Source organism: Cataglyphis hispanica, chromosome 14 (genome assembly GCF_021464435.1).
Source record: "Cataglyphis hispanica isolate Lineage 1 chromosome 14, ULB_Chis1_1.0, whole genome shotgun sequence".
In the NCBI taxonomy this organism is placed as follows: Eukaryota; Metazoa; Arthropoda; class Insecta; order Hymenoptera; family Formicidae; genus Cataglyphis; species Cataglyphis hispanica.
The window spans coordinates 3,814,893-3,838,768 of record NC_065967.1 but is presented as its reverse complement, the minus strand read 5'-3'; the positions used below and the strand labels follow the sequence as shown (position 1 = coordinate 3,838,768).

General features: G+C 30.1%; 3 protein-coding genes across 7 annotated transcripts in view; 2 read left to right on the top strand and 1 right to left on the bottom strand.

The window, feature by feature from the left end:
* Nucleotides 1-13,686, top strand: part of LOC126854675 (otoferlin-like) — a 34,267-nt gene extending 20,581 nt beyond the window's left edge. For 2 of the 5 annotated variants that reach the window (XM_050601615.1, XM_050601619.1), the window contains 20 exons: nucleotides 1,932-2,275; nucleotides 2,774-3,084; nucleotides 3,400-3,643; nucleotides 3,820-4,056; nucleotides 4,243-4,551; nucleotides 4,623-4,775; nucleotides 5,061-5,261; nucleotides 5,337-5,588; nucleotides 5,975-6,025; nucleotides 7,068-7,375; nucleotides 7,646-8,007; nucleotides 8,448-8,633; nucleotides 8,808-9,540; nucleotides 9,925-10,095; nucleotides 10,496-10,665; nucleotides 10,910-11,228; nucleotides 11,711-11,909; nucleotides 11,983-12,201; nucleotides 12,482-12,582; nucleotides 12,675-13,686. In XM_050601615.1, coding sequence (XP_050457572.1) covers nucleotides 1,932-2,275; nucleotides 2,774-3,084; nucleotides 3,400-3,643; nucleotides 3,820-4,056; nucleotides 4,243-4,551; nucleotides 4,623-4,775; nucleotides 5,061-5,261; nucleotides 5,337-5,588; nucleotides 5,975-6,025; nucleotides 7,068-7,375; nucleotides 7,646-8,007; nucleotides 8,448-8,633; nucleotides 8,808-9,540; nucleotides 9,925-10,095; nucleotides 10,496-10,665; nucleotides 10,910-11,228; nucleotides 11,711-11,909; nucleotides 11,983-12,201; nucleotides 12,482-12,582; nucleotides 12,675-12,855 — 5,051 coding nt within the window. In that variant the 3' untranslated portion in view covers nucleotides 12,856-13,686. The remainder of the gene's footprint in view (nucleotides 1-1,931; nucleotides 2,276-2,773; nucleotides 3,085-3,399; nucleotides 3,644-3,819; nucleotides 4,057-4,242; nucleotides 4,552-4,622; nucleotides 4,776-5,060; nucleotides 5,262-5,336; nucleotides 5,589-5,974; nucleotides 6,026-7,067; nucleotides 7,376-7,645; nucleotides 8,008-8,447; nucleotides 8,634-8,807; nucleotides 9,541-9,924; nucleotides 10,096-10,495; nucleotides 10,666-10,909; nucleotides 11,229-11,710; nucleotides 11,910-11,982; nucleotides 12,202-12,481; nucleotides 12,583-12,674) is intronic. The other 3 variants (XM_050601616.1, XM_050601618.1, XM_050601617.1) reach the window with 3 other exon arrangements.
* Nucleotides 13,680-16,554, bottom strand: LOC126854694 (guanine nucleotide-binding protein-like 1). The gene is made up of 5 exons (XM_050601668.1): nucleotides 16,226-16,554; nucleotides 15,459-15,772; nucleotides 14,728-15,373; nucleotides 14,117-14,539; nucleotides 13,680-13,938 (listed from the first exon to the last, which is right to left on the bottom strand). Exons 1-5 carry the CDS (start codon nucleotides 16,317-16,319, stop codon nucleotides 13,697-13,699), a joined length of 1,719 nt encoding a protein of 572 aa, XP_050457625.1. The 5' UTR covers nucleotides 16,320-16,554; the 3' UTR covers nucleotides 13,680-13,696.
* A 3,327-nt stretch (nucleotides 16,555-19,881) lies between these two features.
* On the top strand, nucleotides 19,882-23,611 carry LOC126854683 (SET and MYND domain-containing protein 4-like). Its single transcript, XM_050601645.1, has 11 exons — nucleotides 19,882-20,169; nucleotides 20,489-20,732; nucleotides 20,870-21,047; nucleotides 21,137-21,482; nucleotides 21,588-21,837; nucleotides 21,935-22,269; nucleotides 22,388-22,461; nucleotides 22,553-22,665; nucleotides 22,741-23,056; nucleotides 23,152-23,314; nucleotides 23,410-23,611. The coding sequence occupies exons 1-11, from the start codon at nucleotides 20,015-20,017 to the stop codon at nucleotides 23,552-23,554; spliced, it is 2,319 nt and encodes a 772-aa protein (XP_050457602.1). The 5' UTR covers nucleotides 19,882-20,014; the 3' UTR covers nucleotides 23,555-23,611.
* Nucleotides 23,612-23,876: the final 265 nt, after the last annotated feature.

Here is a 23,876-nt window from a genome sequence, read left to right as displayed (position 1 = left end):
ACATTGACAAAATATCAATCATCATTTGTCCGACATATGCGTGAACAAACAAAGAAACATAACACTCTATTTTTATCGCGAATTGTTCGCATGCCAGGCTTTTCACCTCCGCATATTCCTACATATATTATATATAGATGTTTCTTACGCATGTATTATATATTCTTCGTAAATGTGTATACACTCAGTTTAATCCTGAACGCATTCTTACACATGTTAAAGTCTTATGTGGCACAGTACAAATTTTACGATCATCTATTCGTCGAGCTAATAAATTGTTCATAATCGAATAAACTTTCAGTCAAATTATTGGTTCTTTAAAATATAGGTTCTTCTTGATTCGATTTGTTCGAATTGATAAAAAGTTGCATGCAATATTCGTCTTGGATAAGAAAAATAGATAAGATTATACACGCACACAAACAAATTTTTAAATTTATTTATCATTGAAAGGAGTGCAAATATAGCAGCGTGTTATTGATTATATAAATCCACGAATATATTCTTTTAGCTCCAAATGGCCTATAATAAATTGAAATGTTTTTCTTAGCAAAGACTGTTAAATGCTATTATTTGCAAGTTTATAATTTTCAATGTTAAATATTTTAAAAATAAAGTTCTAAATCAATATTTTATTTAAAAACGGAGATATTAAAATTAGTCAAATAAAAAGCATTGAAAAAATCTATTAAATATTTTATTTTTAAATATTTTAAAAATGTTTAATCTTTCTTTTTACAAAAACATATATCTTTCTCTTTTTCGAAAAAACACTTTATTTTTCGTTAAAAAAAAATGTATTCTATAACATAGAATAACAATATCATTAAACTTCTGTTTCATATACTTTTCATTATATTAACTTATATTACTTCGATACTTTAACAAATTTAAATAAAGTAATAATATATACATATAACAAGATTAAATGTTCTAAGCGAAAGTATCGATTATGTTATTAAAAGTGAAATAAAGCATAATCGTATAGTTATTTAATTACATTAAGGTTGCATAATACTCGGGCGCTCTTTTAATATCCTTTCATCAATATCTTGCATTTATTTATGAAAGACAGACAAACGCTTAGTATTTATTTATGAATGCGCAAAGGCGCATTTGATGAAATTATCAGTTTTAATGAAAACCTTTACTTATTGATGCGGTCTGATATTAAAACCGTAATGCGTAGATAAGGCGCATGATTTTAGAGAATACAATATTTATTGGGTCTAATTAAAAAAGATAATATAAGTGACTTTTTGAACGTATGGAAAACATTTATTTATATATATTGCTTCGATTTTTGAACATTAAACTACATTCTATTTAAAAAAAAAACTAATTCATATAAATAATCATTAAAATAAAATTCGCAATTCTCTCAACTGTTGTATGCTTCAAAAAACTCGGAAAGAAAAACACAAAGCCTTTTGGTTGCTTTTTGTAAATCTCTTATCAATTCTCAGCTATTCTCTTTCTCTCACTATCTGTATTTTATTGTTTGTGTATTGTTTTTAATTATCTAAATTATAAATTAAAACTGAAGAGTTCACTCAAAAAGATTAAAACATGTAACAATGAAAAATGTAACAATTATTACACATTATATACTATCAATAATTCTTTTTTGATATTTTATTTTTTATTCTTATATATAATTATTTTACTCTACTTATAGTATTTTATATATTTATATAATTATATTTATAATTATATATTATATTTATATATTTATATATTTTATATATTTCAAACTATTTTTCTTTTTTTTATAAAAAGAGATTTAAAAAAATATTAATTTTTTAAATTACTTTTTTTAAATAGCACTATTATGTATACTTTTTAGAGTGAACTTTTCGAGTTAATTGCAAATTTCTCTCTTCTTTTAATAAATCATTACGAAAAGACATCAGTGTAAATTTATATTTTAGATCATCAGTTTTACCACAAATGGGCCTTGCTCACCGATCCAGATGACATTACTGGTGGTCCCAAAGGTTACCTTAAATGCGACATAAGTGTCATCGGCAAGGGTGATACCGTAAAAATACCTCCGAAAAGCGAGAAAGACGAGGACGATATTGAGGGCAATCTTTTATTGCCCGATGGTGTGCCGATCGAGAGACAACGTGCGAGATTCATCGTGAAGATTTACAGAGCTGATGGCTTACCGAAAATGAATAGCAGTATTATGGCAAACGTGAAGAAGGCTTTCACGGGAGAAGTAAAAGATCTGGTGGACCCATATGTTCAAGTGTCTTTTGCTGGGCTTAGCGTAAGCTCTACGTATCTTTACAACGAATTTATTTAATTATAAAATTGCAAAATTATTCAATAATATTTATTATAATATTGCTAGTTTTAATCGTACAAACACTAGTTTAAAAACATGTTTTATAATATAAATAAAAAATGCTTATATATGATATAAAAACAATCATAAAAAAATTAAATATTAGAAGTGCTTGCATTTGAAAAAAGTTAAAATAAAGAGAGAAAAGAAAAAAAAAATTGTTTTTCGTAATGTATACAGGCAAAGAGAAAAGAAATCATTTTTATTATTGTCACTCTCATAATTTGTTTCTTATTTAAAACTTTTACCTAATTAAAAGTAATTACTTTAAAAAAATATATTGCTGTTTTTATTAATTTTTATATACTTACGTGAAAATATTTTGTTAAACATACATTTTGTAATTTGAATGAAGTATAACGTTAAACAAAGTGCAAATTCTGAAGACAATCCAGTATTTTTTTGTTTCTGGAAATTTAGGGCAAAACAAGCGTGAAGAGGAATAGTTATGCCCCGATATGGAACGAACAGATAGTCTTCACCGAGATGTTTCCTCCTCTTTGTCAAAGGATAAAGATACAATTATGCGATAACGACCCAGTGCACGCCACTGTCATCGGTACACACTTCGTTGACCTGAAACAGATCAGCAACGATGGCGAGAAAGGTTTCTTGCCGACCTTCGGTCCAGCGTTTATTCATCTTTATGGCAGCATCAGAGATTACAGCCTCATAGACGAGCATTCAACATTAAACACCGGCTTGGGCGAAGGAATCTCATATAGAGCAAGGTTGTGTGTAATACAATATATTATTTTATTATTGTGTAAATAATATTATATTATAATATTATATCATTTTATTATATTATAATATAATATTAAATCATCAATTACATGAATAAATTATATAATAATAATAAATTATGTATATATATATATATATATATATATATATATATATATATATATTAATAATTAATATTAAAATTATATTAACTATATTAATAATAAATTTATAGATTAAATCAAAACTTGGAGATATAAAAAATATTGTAAAGAAATTGCAACTTTGCTTCATTATCTATCTCGATTGTTCACATTTAGGCTATTGATAGCAATACGAACCGAGATTACCGACAATGTGGAAATGGCACCATCGGAAGTCGAGGTGGAACCAACGGTTCCGGTTAACGAGACGGCATATGCGAGAAACGAGGAGTTCTTCCTGTTTGCCACGATCATGGATGCCACAATGATCGATAAGAAACTCGGCGACAAGCCAATGTACTTTGAAATATCGATCGGAAATGCGGGCAACGCTCTGGACGGTCACAATGAAAGTTTCAAGGTAAAAAAATCTTATGCAATTAATTCTCGGAAAACCAATCAGCTGAAAAGGTTTTTTATCAAAGAATATCATTTTAAGCTGATTTTCTTACAAAAGATGAAAATGAGACTGGAAAGAAATATCTCAAAGAGATTAATTTCATTTTTAGAGAGTGAAATTTGTTTCGCTTGTCGTAGATGTATGATGCAGGATCGAGGAGTGGAACAAGCGGAGAGGAGAACGATTTACAGGAAGTGCTCACTGGATCCTGGCAGAGCACCACACCGGCTAGTAAACCAATGACGCATGATAAGATTTATTATTTTCTACCGTATTGGGATGACAAGCCGTGTCTTCACGTGAGAAGCACATGGCCGGATTACAGACGCAGAATGTATAACAGCAATATCATCGGCAAGATTGTCGATAAAATGGTAAATTATAGCAGTTTAAGCTAATTAACCGGAATTTGATCACCTAAAACATTACCATGACATATCAATAATGTTTCAAACATTCAGTTTTATTTTATCAAAATTGATGAGAATGCATTTATCTCAATCAGATAGTTATCTTCTCAAGAGCATAAAACCGAGCATAAATCTTTATATTTTTATTAGGAGGAAGGGTTATCGGAAGTGCAGTTGCACTTGGAGGACTCAACATGTGAGAAGCTCTTAAAAAGTACTCTCGAAGAGCTGAGCGACAACTGTAACCGATATGTCAGTATTAGCAAGTCTAGTGTAACTGGTCCAGGTGTCGGGAAGACGAAGTTGGACAAAGAGCGAGCGAAATTGTGCCAGCGGGAACTAGAAAATATCGGAATCATGTCGCGCAACCTTAAGGCGCTCGTGACAAAAAGTAGCTTTAAGGAGAGATTGAAGACAGCTCAAAGCTATCTGCAGAAATTAAAATTCCTCGTTGAGGATGTCAGTAGCCATCATTCAAATGTCATCATGCATATCTCACGAAATGAAATTGCAAATCTCTCTCTTTACAGCCGCAAGATTCTTTGCCGGACGTTTTTATCTGGGTGATCAGCTCTGGTAGACGAGTGGCATATCAGAGGATACCATGTCGTGAACTCATCTACTCGGTGGTCGATGAGGAATGCGGTCGACATTGTGGCAAAGTGCAAACTATGTTCCTCAAGGTAAACTACGAATAATACTAAGTTTGCAACTGTATTTAAATGTACAATAGATTTATTTTGCTAAACTTAATGATAAACTTATGATACAGTTATTTTTTTACCTAGAAATTTTTGAAAAATTTAAAAAAAAACGTGCATGTATGTGTATACAAAATTTTTTATTTATCTTTCTTACATTTAATGCATATTTAAAGATTAAATCTTAAAAATGGAAATACATCCAGTTAATAGTTGTTATTCAAATAATCGCGTGCTATTCTCGCATTGAATTGAATTCATATATAGCTTCCAGGTAAAAAGAGATTCGGACCCTCGGGATGGGCAATTCAGACGAAATTGCAGATCTACATGTGGTTGGGGATATTAAAGCATAAAAAATACTTTATCCAGAATTTGCCGAAGGGATACGAGTTCAGTCACGAATTGAAGAACGTGGACAGGCCGCGCGCTTTGCCGCCTATTATGCTTCACTACGTTCAAAAACATGTATGTATTTTTTTTTTATTTACAGCTTCTCAAAAATAAATACGTAATCATACGCCGTTTTTAATCGATCGTCAGAAATTTCAATTGAGGGCCCACATGTACCAAGCAAGATCATTGATCGGCAGCGATGCGTCCGGACTTTCCGATCCATTCGCGAGGGTAATCTGCGGAGAATTTTGCAAGAGCACCCAAGTGATTGACGAGACCCTTAGCCCAACATGGGACGAGTTGCTGCTGTTTGATGACATTTTGATCTACGGCATCGCCGAGGAGATTAAGAAAGACCCGCCATCCATCGTCATCGAGCTGTTTGATCAGGACAAAGTGGTAAGTAAAGTTTGCAGTTTTTCAGGTTGATTATATATCTTTTTATTCCTCTATTTTTATAATTTTTTACGTTATATTATTTTTAAAATAAAAATTGTAATAAGAGAAAAATCTATCTAAATGCGTTCAGAGTAGCAACTACTTCGCGGATTTTTCGAATGTTGCTGCAATTTTATGCAATTTGTGCCATAAAATCCAAAATTGCTCAAGAATATTCAATGCATAAAGAAATCAAAGATTGAGAAAAATTGTATTTAATTTTGTTATAATTAAATTCAGATTTTATTATAATTAAAATTGCATAACTAGGCGAAACGTGTTGGTAGAAAGTATTACATAGTCGTTTCTATATCGTTTCTATGATTTCGTAATCGTTCTTTTTGCAGAGTCATATTGTAGCTATGGACATAACACTGTATGAGGGCTCTGCTTCAACAGTTTGTATACAACATATTGACATTTATCTATACGATGTCGGATAACACAACGCACATTATACGACACTCGCACCGGAAATACCATAACTTAGCACAGCACTCATTATTTATGTTAAGATAGAGAGACACAAAGAGCGGGCAGATTCTTGTTACGTCACATTCACGAATGGAATTTCAGACAAGTTTCTAAATAGTGAAATGCTGTGGGTAGCCAACAGAAAGTCACATGCACACACACATACACATACAACCGCAAAACCACTTTTGCACAGGACTTGATTTTCTTTACCTTATACAGTTTTAGTTATTATGAACAAGTACATTTCTCTATCTATTAATAGCAGTATTACAATTATAATATTTCTACACGCGAAATATTTCCCAAGAAAAGTATACATCGTCCGCTTTTGTTTCCGATATCGTTATTGGAAAGAAAAGTTTATAATATCAAAACATATAAAACATAAATTAAAGGATGCTGATAAAAATTTTTTTTAAATAGGATATCATAATTTGGGAAAATACTCTTAAAACTATTTATTTATTTAAAAAACTTGTTAGTTGAAAAATTTTGCTTTGTAATAACTTATTTCCCCAAATCTAATTCACACATACAGAGTTGCCTTTTAAATATTATATTTTTGTAAATCTTGAGAATTAAAAAATATTCTAATAGTTATTTTATTATACAACTATATGTCTATTGTTTAATAAATAATAATGTTTTTTTTATTGTAATTCCAAAATTAATTCAAATTACATAAAATTATAATCTATTTTACATTATAATCTATTTTCTTCAAAATGTATTCCTCGTTTTTTATAACTCCATATTTCATAGATCCATGTAATTTAATCTGTTTTGCATTTTCTCACGGTCTTCATGAATACCTTAACTATAAACATATTCGAATCTACTGAATTTAAATGATATTGCTCCCTTCTTCTACACATAATTTCCTGGTATTTTCATAGTCACATAGTCGATGAGTGACACTTTCGACTTGCATGCATCAGAATTTTTATAAAATAAATTTTTCAGGGAAAATCAGAATATATCGGACGAGCGATCGCCCGACCTCACGTCAAACTCGCCTCTGAGCCCTACACTCCTCCTCAATATCCGCCGTCATTGGAATGGTATGACGTCACTAGAGGTACCTCGAGGGCAGGTGAACTTTTGGCGGTCTTCGAATTGTTGGAATATCCCTCTACCAAAGATTATGGCTTTCCTACTCTGCCTGATCCCAAAGATCCCAGCTGTGGCTCTCAGACTCCGGGTTCCGGTCAGGATCAAGGCCCAATTCTTCCGGTGCCCGTAGGAATCCGGCCTACTTTGGCAAAATATCGGTAATGTCGTCAATTTTTTAATATTATTTATCCAATTAAAATTTTTTATATATTTTTTTAAAATCTTATTTTAAATAAAGATTAATGATTAAAATAAATTATATATAATCAACACTATAGAGACGCGCGCGCGCTTTTCTCTTCAATATCACCGTATATAATTAATCTTTTTATTACCAAGCTTTTATGCGGAAAAAAAATTTATAAAATAATTTGTTTTTACATAACTATGTAGACATAATAATGTAATCATCGTAATGACCATTTTAGAATCGAGGTGCTTTTCTGGGGTTTACGAGATTTGAAAAGAATTCATCTTTTGACTGTCGATAAACCGCGCGTGGACGTCGAATGCGCCGGACACATTCTTTACTCGTCTGTCATAGCAAACGCGAAGAAAAATCCAAATTTTAACACGCCGATTAAATTTCTGGAATTGGAACTTCCCGAACAAGAACTTTATCGACCGCCATTGACTATAAGAGCGGTGGATTGTCGGAGTTTCGGCAGATATACCCTCGTCGGTACTCACACCATCAATTCGATTCATAAATATATGTACTATCCTTTGACCAAAAGAGCAAAGGATGCTCAAGAAAGAAAGAAGAGCTTATATCAACTACAATATACGGGTAATTGTGTAATTAATTTTGAAACGCTATAAAGCTTTGTAATTGCGATAAATCAAACTTTATGCAATAAATAGAAATATTAATATAATATACGTAATTTAAATAAGTATGTCTACATTACCAGAGTAATAATAATAGTTTCATTATTAAAGAATATATTTATTTTAATTATGAGATATATAATAAAATATTCTTTTTATTAAGAATTAAGTTACCTATAATATTATACATATTTCAATATAGCTACAAAATAGCTACAAAATATAATAGCTACAAAATAACTACAAAATATAATAGCTACAAAAAAATTAAATTGTTATTTTTTTTATAAAATTATAGTTAGAATTAAATCGATTTTGTTACAAGTATATAATTTTTTGTGAATTAGATCTGCATTATTTTCAGCGCTTTAATTTCTAAATTTTATATGTTTATTATAGCTCTTGACTCATCTAAAACAAGATATCAACAAACATCGTTGCCTGATTCATTAACCGATTTGGAATCTAATAACGGTGATACTATCATTACTCTGGGATTCGACATAGGAGGTGGTTCTACAAAAAAAGACAAAACAGAGCAAAACATACGCAGAAAGCAGAGCTTAACCAATGACAACAGCATAGGTGTGTTTATCCAAGTGTCATATTTAATTATGTATTTAAAATCGAAAAATTTATTTAAGATTGAGATATTTTAATAATTTTTTTCTCAGGCAATATTCTGTTATATATATTTTTATTAATTATATTTAATTTCAAGTACAATTTATATGGCAGATTTTTTAAAAATATTTTTAGGTGATTTAGGCGCGTTAGAGGATGAAGATGGCTGTCAAGACTGGTGGACGAAGTACTTCGCGTCCGTGGAGGCGATGATTGAAGAGAACAAAGAATTACGTAAGGAGAAATCCATATTTCAGAGCCAACCGAACGGAACGTTACCGATGTTCTTAGACGAAGCTATTGCGCAAAACCAGTTAGCTGCTTCGGGCGAGAAGATTTCCGGAATTACTCATACGAAAAAGTTGTTCGGCTTAAAATCACCAACGCACGCAACAAGATTCGTCTCGAAGCTCAGTCCAAAACAAGCCCAATACAAGATCAAAAAGACCGCTCTCCTCAAGATTTATCCCGGAGAGCTGGAAACACAGCCTGAATTTGAGCAATTCAAAGAATGGTTGCACACATTTGAGCTGTATCGCGGGAAAAAAACCGGCGACGAGACCGAAGACGAATCAAGAATTGTTGGCAGCTTCAAGGGTGCACTGAAGGTCTATAAATGGCCGCTGCCTAAGGATCTGGTGAATCATACTGTGATGGGTTTCGATCCGCAGTACGGATTCTTTCAGGGTGTCCCGTCGAACGAGCCTATTCACGTCCTGGTACGGGTTTACATCGTCAAAGCTAACGATCTTCATCCTTGCGATCTGAATGGGAAAGCGGATCCCTATGTGGTCTTACAATTGGGAGGAAAAAGAATCAGTGACAAGGAAAATTATGTATCGAAACAACTAAATCCTGTTTTTGGAAAGTATGTGTTCTATATACTATAATATTATAACAATGATATAATATTCCAATCAAGAACTTTGATAATATAAAAATTGGTTTAAAAATTATAGCTTATAAAAATTAAATTTTTATCAGAATATTGACAATTTTAATTTTTACATATTTCTAGTAAATTATGTAATTTAATTTTATTATAAAGAGCATATTGTTCACATGCTTTGCAAAGTTTTTATTTCTCTCTTTCATTTATTATTTAATTAATTTTTTTCTTTTATTTTGCGTGTAACTATATGTTTGCTTTTTTAACATTTGCATTCTTATCTATTTTTTCATCTCAAGGAACAAATTAGATTTGTTCTTTATGCTTATTTATAATCTAATAACAAAATTTGCGTTTTTTAAGGTGCTTTGAGATCGAAGCAACGTTTCCACAGGACTCCCTGCTCACCGTGCAAGTTCTAGATTGGGACTTGGTCGGAACAGATGATATGATTGGGGAGACCAAAATTGATTTAGAAAATCGTTTCTATAGCAGACATCGCGCTACATGCGGACTCGCGAAAAAATACGAAGAGTGAGTCTAATGAATGGCAATTACTACGACGTGCATTGCAAATAACTTTCAGGTCTGAGCAGTAAAATAAATCATGTCACGCAATTCGGTAATCTAACAGTGGAGCAATTTTTTTATCGCATCAGCAACAACTATTTACTTAAAACTGGCAAATGAAAAAAATACATGCTGTGATTTATTTTTACGAGCTTTTCTGAACCAAAGATTACGTTTACACTGCAATCTCGTTTAATCTAATTTGTGCCTTCTTTTTAAGAGTGTGTGTGTTACAATTATTCATATATATTTTCACATTAATAAATTATACGTTTATGTCAACATATGTTAAGATAAGAGGACCAAATTTGAAAATTTAAATAAAATTCAATACGAAATTGATTAGATGTTATTTTTATTTCAGAACGGGATATAATAAATGGAGAGATGCAATGAAGCCGACTCAGATACTTTCGAAATTATGCAAAGATGGCAAAATCGATGGACCAGTATATTCTCACGGACGCGTTACAATTGGAAGAAAAACATTTTCTCTTTCAAATGATGAAATGGAATATTACGTGCATACAAAGGGTATGTGAAGAGATTTTGATATAAAAAAATACGCAAGGTTCATACATTCGCAATTTTAACAATAAATTAATTATCATATATATTTCTACGCGATAATCTTTGTGTACATTTATTTATTTACTTTATTATTCTATACGTATTTATTTGTTAATTGTTATTATATATTATATACATAATTAATGGAGCTTTCAAATATGTAGTTCCGATCACTTTAATATAAAATCTTCTTTGATTATTTTTTCAGGAATGGAAGAACATCTTGCTTTAGCAGTTCTCCATCAATGGAGTAGCTTTCCGCGAATAGGTTGCGCCCTAGTTCCCGAGCACGTAGAAACCCGACCGCTCTATAATCCGGAAAAACCCGGAATTGAACAGGGAAAATTGGAAATGTGGGTAGACATGTTTCCAATGGATATGCCTTCACCTGGATCATCTATCGATATTTCACCTAGAAAGCCCAAGAGTTATGAATTGAGAATTATAATATGGAATACGGATGATGTCGTCCTAGAGGATGATGCTTTCTTTACTGGCGAGAAGATGAGCGATATTTATGTAAAGGGGTAAATACTTCTAAAGAAAAAAAATTTGGTTAAGATCTTTTGAAACGGCTATTTAAATGTACAAGCAAATTGTTAAAAAATCCTAATAATAATTCATCAAAAATGTGAATATAATTTGTATATAATTTTTTCTTTTAAATTTCAGAATAGAATTAATTAAATTTAATTAAAAATAAGTTCTATTTATGTAAATATATTTTAAATAATATATGTGTATATATATATATATATATATATATATATATATATATAATAAATAAGATGTTAAAAATCTTGTTAAAAAATAGAGATATATGTGTTCGATAAATTTGTATTTCTATATTTTACATTCAATTTTGTAGAACTTTAATTTTTAAAATATTCTTATAACTTTTAAAATATAATCGTTTGTACATTTATCTAATAATTATATATTATATAATTATATATGTAAAGAAAAAGATAGAGAAAATTTTATTTTATATATCTATTACTTTTAATAGATGGTTAAAAGGACCAGAAGATTGTCAATCCACTGATATTCATTATCGATCATTAACCGGCGAAGGAAATTTCAATTGGCGCTTCATATTTCCATTTGATTATCTGGTAGCAGAGGAAAAGATTGTTATTAATCGTAAAGAAAGCCTATTTAGTTGGGACGAAACGGAGTGCAAGATACCAGCACGTCTGGAATTGCAGGTAATTCCGAACGCGTGAATAATCATTGCTTTCGCAATCTCATTCAAATAGATAATAAGGATGCTCTTTGCAGGTCTGGGATGCAGATCACTTTTCTGCAGACGATTTTCTAGGTGCTATAACTCTCGATCTCAATCGATTTCCCCGAGGAGCAAAAAACAGTAAACTTTGCTCATTGAGTATGCTGAAGACGGACGGCTCTGTGCCAACAGTCAACATCTTTAAGCAGAAACGTATAAAAGGCTGGTGGCCGTTTTATGTGAAAAAAGAAAACGAGGATATGGAACTAACAGTAAGTTGACAATTTTAATATAAAAAATAAATCTACAGAATATTATATGTATATTTATATAATATGCTACGTGATTTTATAAATAGAAATGACTCTAAACATCATATATATAAACAACATAAACATCATATAAACATCATATATCAAACAACATATATATAAACATCTTAAGTTTATTAGGGAATATATATGTATATAAGATATAAAATATTTTTTATATTTTTTTATTATACATATGTATTTTATTGAATGTATGTATATTTTGTTATACTTTGTATAGGGCAAGGTTGAAGCTGAGATACATCTACTCACGAAAGAGGAGGCTGAAAAAAATCCTGCTGGCTTTGGTAGAAACGAGCCGGATCCATTGGAAAAACCAAAGTTAATATAATAATATAATATTATACATATATAATAAGTTTTTTTTCTTATGTCTCTCTTTATATTTAATATCTTTTTATTTTTCTTTGCAGTCGACCAGACGCATCCTTTATGTGGTTTCTTAATCCACTAAAGTCCATCAAATACATAGTTTGGCATAATTACAAATGGGCTATTTTGAAAGCTATAGTTGCAATCGGTTTGATCTTACTTATACTCTTATTCTTTTATGCAATACCAGGTTACTCCGTGAAAAAGATCTTAGGAGCTTAAATGCTATTCGTCGCAATGTACAATTGCTATTTTCGGTACGTAGAGAACAATTTTTGACGATTTGAAGGTATAAATATATATAATCGTGTTTCTATATTATTAAGTTTCATAAAATCAACATAAATCAATATATGATATTGGATTAATTTTTTCAAGTTTTTTTTGTTGATTTATAAAAATTAAAATTATTTTACAGCGTTCAGATTAATGGACATTCGACTCTATAAATGGATCTCAGTAGAGTTAATGAATATAGGATATTTCTCTGAGTCAACTGTCTTATAGAAAAACCGCAATTGAGAAATATCTGCTTTGCATAAAAAATATCAGAGTGAACAAAATATTTTTGAAAAAATAAAAATTGTTTATTTCTCTTGCATTGTTTTATATTATAATTGTCATAGGATAGTAGAGATTATTTGTTACGTAAAAATGTATCGTTGTAGACGATTTTAATAATGTACATTTTGTCTCTGTACAAGTTGTGCAATGGTGTAGCTTATCATAGTTAAAGGAAAAAAATCTTTTTGGTTATCAGTTTATAGTGGACCAAAGTAACACCAGAATAGTTGCAAACTAGAATTACATTGTAAATAATTCATGCGCACAGTAAAACAACAGTAGAAAAACGAAAAAATATAATAGCGACTTGTAAAATAATCTATTTTTACTTGTAATGTTCTGTCATAGTGATGATCGTGTTTCGCGGGCGAAAACACAGAAAGATCAGCCGACTATTCTCCATTATCATCAGCAGATTGCTCATTATACATTAAGAAAGAAATATATGTGTATAAAAAGGGATAAAAATAAAAAATCTGAAAGACTAAAATAAATCATTTTATTGTTCTGCAGACAATGCTGAAAACTTATTAGCTACAAGCGGTATATCATTGTCTTCACTCGACGATTCCGTTGAATCATTATTCGTTGCATCTGGAGGATATTTTTGTTCTTGTTTTTCGTTGTCTTCTTCTTCATCTTCGGAAGATATGTATTCAGTTTGTGTATCGGGATCATTTTCTTGATTTCTAGCTTGAATCCATTTGACTATTTCAACATCTGCATGATTTTCCCATTTTTCTGAAAACAAAATTCATTAAAAAATGTACATCATTTATTCCAAATATAATTTCTCAAGTGTGTACCTCTTTCATAATTTTTAAATTGTGAAAGTATTTGCAATAATATATTTTATTGAATAAATTTTTATAAAAAAAAATATTTTAACAAATAAAAAAGGATGAAGGAAGAGTAATACCTTTATCAATAGTCCAATTTGGTGGATATATGTACAAACAAATCTTTCCTTCTAATGCCATTCGTAGCAATGAATTTGCCGCTCTATATGTGTCCAATCTAGCCGCTCGGGCCGTCCTAAAATCCCTTTTTATAGCCCAACCATCGCAGATGTCCATAGCAGACCATGTATCATCATTTTCTGGGTGAGAAATCCTCAGCAATTTCGGTAGATCTATTCTTTCAGCCAGAAACTTAATAGTTGTGTACGGTTCTCTGACTTGAGCGATCGGAAACGAGCCCATTAATATTTGCAATTGTTTTGGTACAGTTGAGGGAAAAACTAAACCAGGGCAATCGCATAAGCATACAGTCTTCGTAAGGTAAATGGTTTGAAAGTGTTTGGTGTGGCCGGGTGTGCGAGACACGCTTACGACCTTTTTGCCTGCAAAATAGATATCAGAGAGATTCTACTAACATCTCATATTTAATAACAAATATAACTATTTGATCGAAGTTTGTCTGCTATTATGAATCTCAATACAATTTTATTTCTCTGACTTAGAATTAAATATATTTGATATAAGAATATTTTTTTAAATTATTGATTATAAATTAAGAAGTCTTACATACCCATCAATGCATTCATTAAAGACGACTTTCCAACGTTTGGTGTTCCAATGCATCCAATGGTCAGAACTCCATTTTTATATTTTTCATGTTCAAAATAAGTAGTATCCTCCTTCTGTATTGTAACATTATCTTTATGATCTATGTCATCTAGATCGTATTCCGAGTGCATCTCCTCCTGAATCTTCTCATGCCAAGAGCTTAGATCGACCTTATCCTTGACAATGTCTTTACAAGCTTCCAGTAACTTTTGCGCTCCTTCTGCAGCCATCCGTAATTTTCCCTTACGACGTCTTTTCTTTATACCCTCCTCATTATTCATATTACCACGAAGATTGTAAGTAGGATATGAAGTAAACATTAAAATGTGTAATTTTGGATATTGACTGCGAAAGTATTCCTTCCAAGCCACTACCAAAGCTGGAGGCGCTAGATCAACTTTGTTTAATACCAAAATCATATCTTTTTGCAACTCGTTCGTCACATAATGGTATAAATATGGAGGAAACATCAGAACAGTGTATCGAATATCGACAATAATCAACAGAATGTCCGACATCTCTAAAACTCTCCACAATTGTCGCCAAGTTTCTAAATTCAGTTCAAAGTAACTCAAACTACCTAATTCTTCCATGTTCTTTAAGTATTCCTAAATATAAAGAATTGTAATGTTAGGTAAAAATAAGTTCAACATAAGCTAGGATTTTATTTAACACAGATTCATAACTGCATACTGTGAAATATCTCTGTTCTCTTATATCTAATTGCTCTCTGGTCATATTAAAATCCCATGGAGGTCGCTTTGGTATGTCAATCCCAGGAGGAAAATAATTATCAGAAATTTCTTGATCCTTGAGGCTTACAGGCTCAATACTTCTTAAGGCTTGTTCCTTGCGTTTTCGCAATTCTTCCTTAGTTTCTTGAAAAAATTGTAATGCATATCTATTCCTTGAAGATTTGTTATCTTTTGGTTGCTTATTTATCTTTTGTACTTGTCTCCCATACTCTGCATTGCTCGCATTGCTAGAGCAGTTATCTTCATCATCCTCTTGATTTATTAGTAATATATAAACATACACATTGTTATTTTATATCTTTCACAGTGATAATCATAAATTGCTATCACTATGATAAAAATCTCAGATGTAAAATATGGTAAGTAATTTTATGATTAGAATATAATTTGCTAAAAGTAAAATATGTGCAAGAAAAAATATATTTCATTAATCTATTTCCTAATAAAATTAGAAAATAATGTATTCAGTAATATAGTTTTTATATTTTAATCCCAATAACAAATCTTTGTTATCTTTAAATTTATAAAGATTACAAATTTGTGTAAAAAATGCAATATATAAAAAAAAAAGATAAAAAAAAATAAAAGATTTATCAATAAGATAACATTTTATAGATAACATCTTAAAAATAATAAAACTATTAGATATCAAGATCTAAATTTTCCAAATGCCATTAAGTCTTTAATAAAAATATTGACATATACCGAGCCAAGTTGGTCGTTGCCGTTGCTTTTTAACCTGCATTTGCAGCTTCTTAGCCTTTCCACTGAATGGAGTTTTTCGCCTTCCCTGAGGCATGTTTCCGCAACTTTAGCTTCTTTACTTTTCAACTCACGACTAAATATCGATCGAATATGATTTATTTATCAATTTATTAGCCTTAACTTTATAATCAAAGCCACCATACTCTGCCAGTATTATTATGTATTAATGAGCATGGCTGCGTTCCGATATTCACTGCACGACTCACTATTAAAAATCTATAGTTTACGTTACGTACACTATAGATCTTTACTGTAGTGACAGTGAATATCGGAACGCAGCCTATACTTGCCTACGCTTGTGGCCGTCACTTCAATCCTATCAGCTGATCGTCAGCTGGTACAGCAGCTAATTGAATAATCCATTTTAGATTCAGCGGAACTAAAATACATATACCAGATTTATTTTTCGGTATCTCGATAAAACGGCTAATTAGTGTATGTCTGTGCTAAATAATTGTAGATAAAAAATGTGGAGAAATAATATAAATTTATTAATGTTTTATTAAATATGCGTGATGTCTTATAATTGTATGATATATAATAGTATGTACGGACAACGATAATAAAAATTATATTACTGACAATGAACTAATTTTATGTGCATGATAAATGAAATAAATTTTTTCAAATTAATTTTCTTAATGATCTTTTTCCTATAATTTTTGAATATATACATATAGAAGATATAGAAATATTTTTACAATAAATTTAATAAATCAATTGTCTAATAAATAATTAATCTGCAATTTAAAATATTTTTATACATTATTTTGCGTGTACATATAATATAATACGATAAAAATTTATAAAATATCACGGCAACGAATTATCAATAACATATTCAGCTTTAGCGGCGTAAACATTAGCACTCTATTATTACATTATTTACATATTACATGTTTGACATTTCAGAATAATTATTTAATAAAAAAATGCTTTTCTTAAATAATTTTTGTCCCATTCTGTGAATGTTTACTCCGTAAAATTACCATGAAAAAAAAATTGTAAAATATTTTTAAAAAAAATCAAGTGAGTCAACTTTTAGATAAAAAAACCTGAATAGATTATAAATGTACTTTTTTGGCACGTTAATAACTTAATCGCAAAGTGCGGTAAAACCGTGAAACTCGGCGACAATCAGAATTTTCTAGTTCGCGCAGTTCTCTTATAAGAAAGGAATTCATGTATTAGTAACGCAATGTTCCATTAATGCATTACGTGATATATTAATAGCTATTTTTATAATTGATCTATAATTTAAAATTTTTGTGTAATTTAATATTCCGTTTGTATATACGTCACAGAAAATACTCGGCAGCGAATTAACAATAACATGATATTCGGCCTTGGCAACGTAAACATTTGCTATTGTTTACGTATTACGGCTTTGTTTATATGACAACTGTAGTGGGATGAGACGTTCGAATTCCTTTCCTACGTGTTATCATTCGCACGACAACACTGAAACCGTAAAGTAGCAGTGACGCTCCGTTAAATTCATTTCCTAAACGCGATCGCGATAAGTATAGTGACATAGTTTGATAAGATTAATAATTAGTTAGCTTTTGCTTATTTAAATAATAATTATAATTTATTATAATTATAATTATAATATTAACTAAACGTAATTATATCGGTACTATAGGTCTTTTAGCGTGTATTTCAAATCATGTATATATACATTTAATCAAGACCGGAATCAAAATTATGAATTATTTGTTTTGTTGCGATTCTTATAAGCAATAATTATTTCTTCAAAAATATTTAAAGTTACATATATTTCGTTCAATGCTTTATCCTTCGACGGCATGGTTCGGATTAAGATTATCGCGCAATTAAACAATCAAATCGCAAATTGACTAATTAACGGAAGGCTTCGTGATACATCAATCGTTCAATTAATCATAATTACAAATATATTTTATACTTTAATACTCCGCGTATATACATACAAATAATATAATATATTATAGTACGTAAAATATTTTGGCAACAACTTTTCAATAACATAGTGCTCGGCCTTCGCGACCCTATTGTTTATGTTTATATATATGGTGTTATCATTCGTACGGCGACACTCAAAGAGTAACGTAGTGGTACGAAGAGCTGCGCATATTCTTAAATACTTTTCCTAAATATAGATTTTTATCTACATTTCTTATTCTCAAATATAATCATCACTCAAATATAATCTCACGTTATATGTATATAATTTTGTAATATGAATATATATACCTAATGAAGTTCGAATCGGCCCTCGATAAGGACAAGAATTGAGCGTCGATTTCATCAATCGATTTCGTCTTTTTCCCTTGCTCGCTTAACCTTTGCTCGGAGTAAACGGTGAATTCCCGACTTGTCGGCTCGCAGTGATTCTCGTGTGAAACGGGGTTCGATTGTGCCGAAATTCGAAAATGCGGGAGTGTCGTTCAAAGTATCGCGCGTGTGAAACAAGTGCGGAAGTATGTTTTAATAAAAGTGCGGGAGTATCGTTTAAAGTATCGCGCGTGTGAATTAATCTGAGAGAAGGAGGAGGAGGCCTAGGAGAGGTATCCTGCACCGGCGGAGCAACCCAAGGGTGAGTATTTATTATTTGCATATTAATTGTTAAAAATTGCAATTGTACGCGCATTAATTTGGTCTCATTATTTGAATGAAACAAGAGAAAAAAAGACTTTTAAATTTGATAGATATTTTTATTATTAAAAAGAATAGTATTCTTGCAGCGTTCTGAGTAGGTTCCCACACGAGATGTAAAAGAAACTTCTATTTTTGCGCTGAAACCAATACATGATATTTTACAAGAACTTATAATAATTAGAATTTTTTAATATTAAAAAAAACAATTAAAATTATAGGACACAATTTAAATTATATTAGAATATATCTCTAATTTAAAAATTAATTTTTCATGTATTTTGCGTATAAAGATATATATCTAAATCCCGAAAAAATAGACTCTTTTGCATTTCCGGTTTTAATTAGAGACCTAAATAAAATTTGCACAATACAAAAAGTACTTTTTTAAACTGTAAAAAAACAATATTATAAAAAAAATGTGATTTTTTTGTATGACATTTTACGAAAACCTAGGAGCTGACAGTATTCTTACCATCGCGCAATCATATATATATATAAATGAAAAAATTAATTAATACGAATAATAATTAACAACAAGATTCCTTAGAAATGAAAAAGGAACACGGTTATGATATATACGGTAAAGATTATAGCAAAATATAACAATTACAATAGACAAAACTTCTGCGTTTTGAAAATCACAATTTCTCTTATTTCTCGTATAAATACTTATCTAAGTTCCCCGATAAAATAATCTTATCTCATTTCCGGCTTTATAATTAAAATTTTAAATACTACGAGATATAACAAACACTAAAATGCTTAATATTAAATAATTAAATATTAAAGCTTAACATTATTAAATAATTAAATAATAAAGCTTAACATTATTTATTCGCTAAAACCAATACATTTTCGTATATTTTTTCTTTCTCTCTTTTCTTTTTTGCATGAGCGAAAACGTGTTTTTGAAATATCGGAAGTGTGAGAGATTTAACTAAAGGAAACGGAAGTGGCGTGGTTTGTAGTTGCTGCATCAATAAACTGTCGCGAGTGTCGCGTCGTCACGTCATACGTCACTAGCGAATAGCAGCAAAGAGACGTTGTGTATTTTTTCAAGAGAGAGTTGTATTTATCTTTCTATTTTAAATGTACACTGCAAGAAACGTGGTCGAGATGCGTTGGGATAATGTCGTCGATTATTTGAATCATATTTCGGAACCGAACAAATTTCAAAATGATATAAAAAGTATGAAATGCGAAAGTGAGCTAATGTCTCGTTTATTGACCAATCAGCAGGTTACGTGAGTATAGATATAAATTTCTTCAAAGAAACATTTTGTAATTTAATTGCAATTTGATCTGAATTTCTACGCATTTTATTTCTGACAGTTTTAGCAAAACAATAAAGAGTTTATAGTTTATCTGTATTTCATCTTGAATTGCGAGCCGAGTCGTCTCTATATTTCCTAATTATTTTAATTAATTAATATATATTATACTTGTGTTTGTATAATGTTTAAATTAAATTATGGGTTTCGTAATTATCTATCAACTTCTTAATTATGTATTGTAATTAGTAATAATATGCTCGCATATAATATAGTTTTAATTATGATGCAGACAATTTCTATCTTTATGGCTAAGCAAACTTTATGATAAAAAAGAGACGAGAAAAGAAAGAAAAAATCTGGAAACATCAATGTTTTATAAAACAGAAGGGAACAAAGAATTTCAATCAAAAAATTATAACACATCTCTGAAATTGTATACAAAAAGTGCAATATATGCTCCATCAGGTAGTCTAGATCTGCCAGTAGCAATTGCAAATAGATCAGCATCTTTATTTTATTTGGAAAGATGGCAAGTAAGTAATCAAATTGAATTATATTCAAAGATCATAATTTAGTTAGTTATTTAATTTATAATTTAGTTCGTTTATAGTAACTGCCTAAAAGTTATAAGATTTTATTTGTAAATATAATTTATCAATCTTTTGCAAAGGATTGTATCAAAGATATTGAACTGGCAATCAAATTAGGCTATCCGGAGAAATCACGTGGTAAACTATATCTGCGTATAGTTGAGTGTTACTTAAAGCTAAATAACAAAATACTAGCTGCTCGAATTATTTCTGAACTGAACAATTCAAGTCAATATGATATGACAAATGAACAGAGGGGCAAGTATTTACTTTATAAAAAAATATTACTATAGACATCTTTTATATTTTTAATATTTTCAATTAAAATTTTAATAAAATTTGTGCAGAGCGATTACAGAAAATGAACGAAATAAAACTGCAATCTTTAAGCACGATTGATGAGATAAACGATGTAAATCATACATGTAACGTCGTAAATGTAACAGAATCTCCTTCACAACCTAAACTTAAACGTCTAAAGTCTGGTGAAAATCCTAATTTTCGATCTGCATCAGCGAGTATAGAAGTAAAATATGCCCTAGCAAAAGGGAGATATGTTGTAGCTAATAGAAATATCAAAAAAGGCGAAACTCTTTTTGTTGAAGACGCATTTACCTTTGTGCTAGTAAATAACAATCAAGATAATACACATTGTCACAATTGTTGCAAAAGCAACCTCGATATTCCTGTACCGTGAGTTATATTATTTTTTGTTACATGTGGAATAACAATTTTAAAAAGTGTAAAACTTTTATAATATAAAACTGTTATATGTAATGTATATTACATATTACACAGGTGTACAGAGTGTGTGGAAACTGTATTTTGCAATATGAGTTGTTGGGATGAGGCATGCTTATCTCACCATCGATGGATATGCCCTGCCAGTCAAATGGGCCTTTTACGACAGATTGGAATAACACACTTGGCTTTGAAATTATTGTGTATGTGTGCAACTACGACCAATATTGAGAAATTTAATGACGTACAACAGTTAGTAACTAATTTTAATAAACTTGCACCAGCCGACGTTATTTCATATGGAATTGTGAGTCACATGATTTTTTGCAAAGAAAGTGCATGGCATATATATGTATAGCCAATTTTACTACATAAACTGTTTTACCTTATCTCTCCTTTTTCAGACAGCCGTTATGCTTACATTGTATCTATCAAAGTATACAGATTTTTTTAAAGATATTAATCTTAAAGAATGCTTAGCATCAAAGTTTTCTAATGACGAATTCAATATTAAATGTGATCTTGCAACAGAAAACGATAAACTGTTGTATGTAAGTTCTTTATTGTTGAGGCATGTGCTGCAACTTATTTGTAATGGACATGCTATCACAAAGATAAATGTGACATCAGATGATCATGAAAATAAACTTCTTATTGAAGAACAAATTAGAATAGCTACAGCAATTTATCCTTCTGCAAGTATGATGAATCATTCTTGTGACCCTAATATAATTAATAGGTAATATATATAGATATTTTACAAGAAACAAAAAAATTACTTATTTTATGCATAAATATATAGTGGGATATAAATACTTCCTATTTTATTTAAATAACATAATGCAATTATTTTTTAGCTTCTTAGATCAGACTTTAGTAGTTAAAGCTATACAAGATATTAAAGAAGGTGAAGAAGTACTTCATTGTTATGGTATGTTAAAAGTTAATAATAAAATTGCATTATATTTTATTAATATCAGACTTTTATATTATTTTTATCCTGTATTATATGTGCGAGACAGGGGTTGACTTTAGAAGAATGTCAAAAGCAGATAGGCAAGAAATTCTGGAAAGTCAATATTGTTTCACATGTAATTGTAAAGCATGTACGATGCCAGAATATGAAAATTTTATGGTAAATTATTTACCATTTTTGCATGTATATGCTAAATTGTATATCACATTTATAAAAGTTTGTTATCTTTAAAAGAAAAGATTTACTGCGCTGAAGTGCCCTGAATGCAGCGGACCATTATTATTATGCGATGAGCATGACCCTCCGATGCTTTGCTCAGATTGCGGAGCAACAGTTTTCGAATTGACTTATATATATAAAGCAAAACAAGCACAAGTTTATGCTAAAAACTATTTCAAAGAAGCAGAATATTACATAAGGGAAGGAAATTTAGAAGATGCAGTTGTTGAATTAAAGAAATGCTTGTCTCTTAGGAAAAGTGTTTTATACAAATATCATGAGGACATTATTACAACCTTGGATTTGATGGCAAAATTATATGTCAGTATAGGTTCGTATCAATAACCCCGTTTCTTTTTTTTTTTTACGGAAATAGAGAAAAGCATTCTTGAGAAAGTAACATATATTTATTAATTGCTTTATTAGATCAACGATTGCCTGCCATTTATCATCTTGAACACACTATTGTGGCGATTGAAGAAAGATATGGATCTTGCAGCATAGAACTTTGCAACGAATTAAATAAAATAACGGATATATGCATTACTTATTTACAGGTGGAATCCAACACAGCATCAAAATTTTACAAGTATATCATTACATTACTTTAATTAATGTTTAATGTATTTTGCACAATTATGCATTATAGTATACTCATTTCATGTTTATTTATGTATTTTACAGAAATATTTTGAAAAAAACACGACGATATCTAAACAATGCTCAACAAATTCTAGATATTGTTTATGGGCCATGGCATGAAATTTATAATGAAATTGAAACCAAGATGGCAATCCTTTTCAATATTTTACAAAACTTTAATGTCTGATATATATGTAAACAATATGTAACATGTGATAGATGAGTAAATAAAAGATGCACTGGAGAGCATTCTGTCTCTTTACTCATCTTTCCATATATATTTTTTGATAATAAGATGTAATATTTTGATGATGCAGTGTATTTACAAAATAACTATGTTACCATTATTTTTTACCGCATGTATTTTTTTCATTTATTCAATTTACAATTGATTTTAACAATTTTAACAATAATCATATCTTTTTAAGAAAAAAGGAGAAATATGAAAATTATTCATTGTATTACAAATTTTTATTGTACCAAACTAGAGAAAACTAAGACATAATTAA